General features: G+C 40.2%; 1 protein-coding gene across 3 annotated transcripts in view; it reads right to left on the bottom strand.

Moving 5' to 3' along the window:
- Positions 1-243: 243 nt before the first annotated feature.
- Positions 244-9,715, bottom strand: part of GRM5 (glutamate metabotropic receptor 5) — a 295,278-nt gene continuing 285,806 nt past the window's right edge. For 2 of the 3 annotated variants that reach the window (XM_075708140.1, XM_075708149.1), the window contains one exon: positions 244-1,066. In XM_075708140.1, coding sequence (XP_075564255.1) covers positions 244-1,066 — 823 coding nt within the window. Of the gene's footprint in view, positions 1,067-8,604; positions 8,767-9,715 lie in introns of all 3 variants that reach the window. The other variant, XM_075708134.1, reaches the window with a different exon arrangement.

The following is a 9,715-nucleotide window of genomic DNA, read 5'->3' as shown; positions in this document are numbered from 1 at the left end:
TTCTGAAAAGCCCATGTATTTTAAGGCCACGATAATCTGCCATGAGTCATTTTGTCTTTAAAACAGCATAATTAATCTGATGTTTCCACTTCTCAAGTAATTCCTCTTCTTCCTCTCTGTTTCTCACAAGATGACCCAACGCCTCTCACTCTATCTGCGTAAACACTGGAGAACTTGAAGGCTTGGCTGTCCCCTCACTACTTGCTTGTAGTCGTTGAGATCCAACGTTGTCTTGAACTACATTCACAGCGAAGAAGAACTTTGAGTATAATCTCTGATGAGGAGTGTGTCATACTTTGGGGAGGACGGCATACAGAGAGCTGATTCGGAAACCGGGGAGCTAGGAGATGCACTTCCAGAATCGATGGAGTCTCTAAAAGGAGAAGGAGGAGTTAAGGCTACCAACTCCTCAAGGTCTTGCTTGGCTGATGGGGTGTCTGAAGTGCCTTCTTTGATGCTGCCATTTGAAGGTTTCCTAGCTGACTGCGAAGCGCCATTGACTTCAATGGCAGGAAGCGGTTGGATCTCAGCAAACGTGGTCATTGTTGTAGGGAGCTGTATTTCCCGTGGGATCAGGTATGAAGAGCAGAGAGGAGTGGCCACCATTGTCCCTGGAGTAGCTGTTGAAAGCATCATAGAGTTCAGCTCACTGATGTTGGCTGTAAAGCGAGTAACCACGCTACTGATCTGCTCCATGAGGGAGCCTTGAGAGGAGCTACTTCGCTGAGGAGGCTCTGACTGGAAGGTAGGGGCATCATCTTCTGTTCGGCTAACAGAGGCAGTTCTGTGGCTCAAGGTGCTGATAGGCGAGGGAGTCTGCGGTCGGTACTGAGCTGGGTATTGCTCTTCTGCTTCTGAAACGTCATAAAGTGTTTTGGCACTGGCCTCAGGAAATGTAGCACTGCTACTGTGTCGGCTACTATCTGTGCTTTTAGAAAAAGGCTTGATCACTGCAGTTTGATTTGGATTCTCTTTTTTGTTGATGTGGATTGACAGCCGCTGCCAAAGGTGTGCTCCTCTGCTGCTTTTCTCATTCTGGGCCCAGGAAACTGATTTCCCATTAGAGCTGTAAACAGAAATGAGATGAGATGGTAACTTGCACCAATGTTAAAAATGTAAATGCTATATCTATACCATGGGTGGTGGTGTCCCAGAGCTTATATTCATCAAAAAGCTGACTGTAATTTCATCTATATCTATATCTATCTACTGCAAAATATATATATATATATAATTTATACCTCTATGTTCTAGGAGAAAAAGAAGAGCTCATTTCACAGGCCATTTGTGCATCTAGCCGTGATCTACTCTGTGCTAGTTCATGGCCACTGCTGATGCCTCTGTTGCTGCCCTCAGGACATAGGCAGTGTCCATCCTAAGGGAGGGAGCAGCTTGCTGGTTTCCCTTCTGTTGGACTGGTGTCAGGAAGAGGGGCTATGAGACTGAGGGATGCATGGAGGAGTAAGGAAGAGGTAAATGATTGAAGGGAATAGATGAGAGACCTGGACTGGCTGGGTTGCAGGGGGCAGGTATGTAGGCAAGCTTGGGAGCATTCAGTGGTAAGGAGCTTGTTGTAGGGTGATGGCCATGGATTCCTGGTATGGGGCAGGGAGGGGAGGTTGGGAGATGGAGAAGTGTAGTCTGTTATTGCTGGGAAAAAAAATCTGTTTATATCCCAGTACTTGGAAGTATGGGAGCAATACTCAGAAAGGGGCTATACTGGTTGTGGGTGGAGAGATGCTTGTAATGGGTGATCTCTTCTTCATCAAGGTACTTGGTAAGTTAGTCACCACTAGCTTAAAGAAATTATTTATTTTAATTGCAGGTCAACTCAGAGAATAAAACTATATACCTAGTAGGAAAGAAATAATGGGCAAGTTATACAAGCAGCTCCTCATGGTGACCTATTTGGAGACAGCAATAAATATTTTGCTCCACTCTCCTGCAAAATGAGTCCTCTTATGGTAATTTCTCTTCAGATCTCATCATACCCTGCTCTTTATCAAAATTGCTTATTTTTCTCCTCTTGCTACCTAAGGAAATGTCCTGGTTTCGACAGGAAAGCCAGCTGCGGCACTTATAAACATGTAGTATGAAACCACTCCTTTCTTTTTCCATCTTCCTTAGGCTGATGAGCTGGTGTTTATACATACATTAACCTATGGTTCTTGGGATTAAGAAAGACCATTAGAAAAATTTCTTAGCTGAAACAGACAATGACTCAGAAATGATGTCAACGGGAAAAACATAGTCTCCACATACAAATAAGCGTGATTTATATATAAAATGCAACAGAGCTTTAAACAATTCACTTGGCTTTCCAAAACATTTAGGATTTTTGGAAAGACAACCACATTGGAGACCCTGGCAGAGTATCACAAATTTGCTGTTTGTTTGTTTGCCTTTTAAGCCTGAAATAGATATACTCACACATGTTAGCCTGCAGTGTAACAGTTTGCAAGACACATAGTTTACTAAACACAGATGACTTTATACCAGCCTTCATGTGGAGGCTTGCCACACACTATCAGTTTAATAGCTCTTCCAATCATCTAAAAAAAAAGTTGTGTGCCGAGTGTAAACAAAACTTTCTTGTGGGCTCACATCCACAATTACTTTATATGGAATTACGATGGATCATGTAATACAACATACGCCAACAGCTTTCCCCTTCAAAAGCAGCATGACAAAATCCAGCAGAGGAGCACGACATAAACCAGTGGGTATTTTAAGAAAGGCTAGACTGGGAGATGATCTGTATGAGTATATAACGGCTCACCCCTTTGCTGCAGTGTTCATCAGGCTGTTATCTGGATCTTGGAAGTTAACTTATGCATCTACCCCACAAATGCCAGGCAGAACAGCTGTTGGCTTGTAACTGGCTGTTCAGACAATCCCTTCCTTTTGCTGTACCTCAATCAGAGCAAGCAGGAAAAGCAAAATCTAACCTGTAGGACTGATCACTTTGACTCTTTACATCTCTGTGTATGTGCTTTTGAGCTGAACAGAAGCTGGGACTAACATCTTCCAGAGGAAAACTGTTGCCTCTGAGGACTGTGTGCTCTGCTTGCTGAAACACATACTCGGTGGGCGTTGGGAACTGTTTGAGAGCCCTGGCTCCTTGGTTGTGCTGAGTCCTGAGCTCAGCGGGAGATCAGTGCCAGCAGCAGGAGTAGGATTTGGATCCTTTGGGAGGCGAGATCTTGCCTCTAGTTCTGGTATGATAACCATGAGACTTCCTCCCAGCTCCTGCCAAGTTTGAGCTGGACCAGGAGGCTGGGTGACCTGGCACTCTTAACCTTGATCTGGCAGAAAGGGATGGCCTAGTTCCAGTCCTGGGTGTCCTACCTGGTGGGATCTCAACTCCTGCTGAGTTCAGAACTCAGAGGGGTCTGTGAAAGACCTGCCTGCCACAGAGGCTAAATAAATGCCATTAACACGAAGGATTAGCCAATGGAAATAGAAACAGTTGCCTGAAGAAAAAGGTATATTCTAGCACCCCTCCTGACTTCAGGCACTGGCTTAGTACAGATGTTCAAACCCTACAGCTTTAAATGTGTACATGAGCACTAAATGCACATAGACATTTTCAGTTGGCTGAAGGTCAGATTGTAAGAGGTTTGAAGGGAACATGTCACTGCCTCCCTGGTCACCATTCAGGAGACAATTGTTAAGGAGCCATATGAGGCTGAGGAGCCTGGGAAAAAGAAAAAGATGAAATCTGGGCATGTGTCCCACCCTGGGCAAGGGCAGATGACAGTTAAATCTTCAATGGAGCTGCTGTCACCAGATCCCCTGAATCCCAGTTTGGTTTTGGGTCAGTCTTGGCTGATGCACTTGTTTACTGACTTTGTGCTGTGCCCAGTCAAGCTGTATGTGTGTCTCTCATGGAGATCCTAGGGCTCTAAAGGAGACACAGTGGCTGTTTGGTGTAAATTTTGTGCAAAAGCCTGAAAGACTTGACCATTATTCATTACAAATTCCTTGATTTAAAAAACTGAGTAGGAAGCAAGCAGCAATTTATCAGTAAGGAATGAACCCTATTGTTAAAATCCTAGTAGTTTGTCCAGCAATAATTGGAATTATCTCAGAAATGTATCATCCACTTTATCATGCTGCACCTCCTTGCTACAAAGTGGACTGAGGTGTGCAATCTTTTATCACCTCTGTGAAAGGAGCGCCACTTGTTTTCATATATTTGTGTGAAACTAGGCTGCGGGTAAATTCCAGTCATAGTACTTTATAATTCTGCTCTAACTGCATATTGCTACTCTATCAAGTTAACTGGAAACCACTGCAATGCACACAATTTAAAAATAGAGAAATAAAGATAGATCAGAGACATAGACTATCATGTCTACTAAAGAAATTGTTTACATTTATTATGCCTAGTTCTGCCATGGCCCTTTGATGATGGGAAATGTTAGGTCAGTGAAATTTTAGAGTTTTCTTGCAAACAGATTTTGGCTCCTTCACATGAGAACAGCAAAATTACACTTTTGAGCTCCCAAAGGAATTCCACTGCTAGGATTGGCTGAATACTCCTTTTTTCTACCCCACTCTGTTTTCCTGCTGGCACATTGCACTGAGTAGAGCAGAGCAGAGAACATGTCATATCTGGAGAAGAGCAAACTCCAGTCAATCAGTGACATAATTTCCAACCCAAAATGTTAGCAAAGTACTTTTTTTTTTTTTTTCTTGTAAAACAAAACCTTTTCCATGGCACATTTTTTGTTTTCTTTCACTATAGGTTAATTTTGTTCAGTTTTGTGTATGAGAGGGATTTCCTCCGAACCAGTCGTACTAATTGTTTCTCCAGTCTCTTTACTAAAAGCTGCTTTGATTTTGATAGCTAGGCTTTTTCCCAGCCTACTAGACCTACCATGATACAATATATGCAAGAAATGAAAGTGGTATAAATGAGAGAGCTTTGACGTCTCTGATATTTCAAATATTTCCTCTACAGTTGTCTACTTGCTGACAGAATAGCAATTAGTATTGTTTCTCATTTTCTTCCCTTACTTAATCTTTTTAGCGTCATTTAAGTTTTGTCTTTAGGGCTTTGTTCTGTATTCATAAGGGATATTAACTGCTTTTTATCCACTTAGATGTTAAGAAAAATGCTCCTCTCCCCTTCCACCTTTTTTTTCTTACCACCTAGAATAGATCACTTTGTCCTTTGTTTTGGTTGAAGTAGCAAAAGTTTCATTTCAGCATTTCTGGCTCTGTGGTATGATTATCTATGAGATGGTGCATAGCTCTGCCACTACGGTTTCTTTAGCCAGAGGCTAGTAAAACAAATGTGTTTTGTGAGGCCCTTCAAAACACAGAAGAAATTAAAAACAGGAAGAGGAACTGGCAGTCACAGCAGCTGAAAACTCATATTTTAGCAAGGGTGCCATTCTCATTAATTACTTGAAGCTGCTAAAATTAATTCTGATGATGAGTGCCTAGGGACTAGTACTGGGACAGTTACTGAAAGCATATGTATTTTGAAAATAAGTCACTTATTCTCTTGTTAATATCTTTAAATGAAATAGGAAAATCAGTTTAAAATGATGGAATTTATTATTTTCTAGGAAAGCTTAGAATGCACCAGTGGAATGCACAACATAGAATTCACCAGTGGAAACTAGAATATGAGGGGAATCAATCGACATTAATACAAAAATGTAAGGGAGTTTTTGTTCTCTATCATGTACCAATATCAGTATCTGATCCCAGATTTGAAGTGATACAGCTGAGAACAGATACTGGACAATAACTTGATGGAGATCTGTATGATCCATTTGCAACTTGTCCTCACATGAATATAATAAGGAATATTTCAAATTCTTTAATTTATAATTCCATGCATGAAAGTTTGTATTTCAGAACACTGGTCTAAATTTTATAGAGCTAAAATTGGCAGCAAAGTTATGCTTAGATGTTTCAATGGCTGGAGTAGAGTGTTGCATTCAAACGTGAAGAAATATCTTGTTTTTTAAGAAGCTGACGTAGTTCAGTTATTGCTCCAACACTCTGCAGACCAAGCCTGTTTCTTAAGGACAGGCTTGTCCTGTCTTTAAGGGAAAGTCCTTCTGTCTCATCCACGGAAGCAGCTGCCAATGGTAAGCAGGGTAAATGTCTGTACTTAACTTAGTCCATACAAGTTTCTGCCAAAGAGGACCCTCTTTATTTGAAATAGATAATAAGAAGCTGTTGTCCTTTTAGAGTCCTCTGCTGAAACCTTATTAAAGACTCAGTGATATAATTACTCTGCCTGAGAAGGATTTGTGTGCTATCTGTAGATTTAATTAAAAACTGACTCTTCATAAGGGGTGATCTGTGTGTGTGTGCCTCTGATGCGTGCAAGCATGAGTGCACATGTTATTTTGTTTCTCTAGTCTTGTCACTTGAGCCAATCTCAGATCAATATACATTTTACTTGTAGTGACCCAAGTTCTTCATCCTTGGGAGAATGCAAGTGCCTTGCAGCGCACTAAAGCCAGAGCAATTAAATAAGTAGTTGAAGTGGCAAACGCATAGGTATGAAAGGTATGAACTTTTTCATACCTGTATGAAAAAGTCATAGCTTCTCCTGGGACTGTAGGACAGCCGGGACAACTGGCTAAAACTGGACACAGAACTCTAAGAGGTCTAAACTAGGTCAGTTCTACCACTGTAATAGTTTATGTTTAGGAAACCTCTAAATGCCTATATAATTGTTTCCCTGGGTGACAGCCAATTCTGCCACACACAAATAGTCTGCTAGTGATACATCACTACTCATTTAGCTTAAATTATTTCATGTTGCTTGTTCTATGGAAATAAATAGCAATGAAACATAAAAGAAGAATGATACAGGGCAAAAATTCATTTTTTCCTGTCCTGAATTCTAGAAGTAAACAACGTATTTTGCAATTATTTTGCAAAGAGAGTTGTTTTCTGATAACAGCAGCAAGGGCATTTATTTATATTACTCCAAGAACTGTAATTTGTTGATACCTCCTTTCCTCATGAAAATCACAACTGACATTTATATGAATAACTTTAATCTAGAAGGATGAAAGAAACTACAAAGTGAGAGAGAGCTGATGGACAGAAACTTCGCCAATGACCTCCCAGCTCACCCACCAGTGACGCTAACGCTGGCAGCTGCTTCAGCAGCATGCCTGGTTAGAATGGGAAATGAAGTGTCTGGTACCTGAATGAAACATTTCTAGGATGCCTATTATCATGACCCAAAATGCAAAAATGATTTTGATACCATATGTAACTTCTTTCCTCTATTACTGTGACCTCACTGCAATTGTTAATTAAAGCAGCTAGTCCTGGGTTTTGCTTCTCATCTGAAAAATGTCACTTCAAGCATCTCTGAGCACATTTCTGCTACACTGGAGCATCCATCTCCATCTAGGATGGAGAGTGGACAATGACACCTCTTGAACTGTGAGTTCTGCTTCCTGATGCACATAGCTTTAAGATGCTTTCAACATTGCTTAGTCAACATGTTTTTCCATCTTTTTCATTGATAATTTGCTAAAGGTATGAAACAGAAACTGGGAAAAACAGGAACCATCAGCGTACCCAAGCCTGAAATCAGGAGCACAAGCAGTGCACAAGAAAGAAAGAAAAAATAACAAAGCAAAAGAAAGATTTAACTCTCCCAGCTGTATCTCCAGAGTCAAGGTCTGATTTTAATTCTATCCTCTGCAAATAGCACACAACTGGAGGAATTTCAGGTGTTTGGCATGCCAGATAAATAATTAATTACAGAGGTATTTATGCACATGGGACTTAGCAGCAGAAAAATTACTCTTATGAATTATTAAGCAGTTTCTTATTCTTTGCATTTAGTCAAACCAGAAATGCAAATATGATGCAAGAAATGCAAAAAAAAAAAAAAAAAAAAAAGATGTTGTGATGCCTGCTTTGTGAAAGCCCCATAAAACATTCCATTCTGTAATTGGTTTTATCAGATATATCTGAATGATGCTCACAGGTGATGCAGGATGTGGTAACTTCTCTTAATCAGAAATAGCATTACAAAGCATCACATAGTGTACCCATTACGGCTATTTTTATGTCACTTTTCATTTGAAAAATCCCAAGCCATTTGTAAGACTAATATACAATGATAGTTAGGCCCTGATGTGAAAAATATCCACACTAGGGCTGGAACACAAAAAAAATATTGCACAAGGGATTTGAGAACATGAGCTGAAGAATACTGCCCAGTATGAAACTGCACACCATTTTTTAGACTGAAAGGATGTGAGTGGGATTTGGTCAGTATCATGGGACCTCATTGTCCCATGAGATGATGAGATTTTTTCATTATTGACAAATGTGTAGACCCCTGCATCTGTCTTTTTCCAACTGCACTTCATCCCAGTGACTTCTAGCACTGGTCTGATACTTACTGAGGCAGGAGAATGGCACCTACTTTCCTTTCTGCAACATCTACCTTCTCTCTGGGAGGTTCCCAGGCTATTCAGTGGCAACTCTACTTAGGTCATGAAACTTGACAAGGACCACTGGCCAGGACACTGTGGCTGGAGACAACAAAACACAGCCATCAAATGCAATTGCACTGTCTGTTAAGCAGCAGGTGTTCTTAACTGTTTGAGTAGGTCTTGCAGCTGACAGTCTTGCTGTGGAACTATTAGACTGACACAGTTTCCAGTCTTTTTGACTGTTAGGGCATCCTCTTTAACAGGAACCTTTTTCTCCTCTCTACTTGACTCAGATCGATTACAGTCTGGAATGCAAACAGATTCTTCACTGTGAAGATATAAAATATAAAAAAGAAGTTTTTCAAGTGTATACATATGGCCAGGCAAAACAGAGCTGAATACTGTACAACAAAATACAGTTCTTTGACATTTACATGTACTTTTCTTCTCTTCAAAATTCCCTTATATAGTGACTCCAGATAGCTTTTAAATGAAGAATAAATATCACTGACAGCAATGCAATGTAGGAAAAAAAATTCAGACAACACACAGACAAGAAACAGAATCCCAGATGACAAAAAATAACAGGCACGTATACATTTTGTACAACACTCAGTGATAAATGTTCCTGATGTTACTTAAACAGCAGCAGTCCCCCAGGTGTGTGCTGTGTGGCATTATAGTTGATAGCCTTATGTACATGAGTGAATATTGTTGCACTCAAGGGGAACATAACACGGCGCAAGTGTTTCACTGAACGCCCTCCTGCAGTGATAAAATTCACCTGTGATATAACACTTGGGAAAAGTAAAGGTATAATTTGGTCATGCTGTGCTCTAAGGTTACATTTATAAATACCTTCCAGGGGTTGATAAAGACTGAGTAGATCTTTTAATAAATGGTAAACAAAATGCTTCTAACTTGTGGTAGAATGTAACACAATGATGCAATGTTTATTAAGAGTATTGTTTCATGAAAGGTTTATAAACCTCTGTGACACACGTGGCTTATTCGTTTATTAATGGCGATGTCTGGAGAAATGAATTTTCTGTCCTATGGGAGAGTTCAACATTTGGAAATCTGACTGGACTCAAAATGAGGTGAATAGCTGAAATCTCCAAGTATTTCACAGAATTAAATATTTTGAAATACTTCAATACAAAAACATCAAAATGGCCATATTGAAACAGTGCATCCCAGTAACACTGAAAAAATGCAGTATTTGATATTAATCAAAATTGTAAAGTTGGTGTATAAAGTTATGCAATATGTAATGG

Source organism: Pelecanus crispus, chromosome 1 (assembly GCF_030463565.1).
Source record: "Pelecanus crispus isolate bPelCri1 chromosome 1, bPelCri1.pri, whole genome shotgun sequence".
Lineage (NCBI taxonomy): Eukaryota > Metazoa > Chordata > Aves > Pelecaniformes > Pelecanidae > Pelecanus > Pelecanus crispus.
The sequence above is the reverse complement of the archived record's forward strand: the minus strand, read 5'-3'. Positions and strand labels throughout refer to the sequence as shown.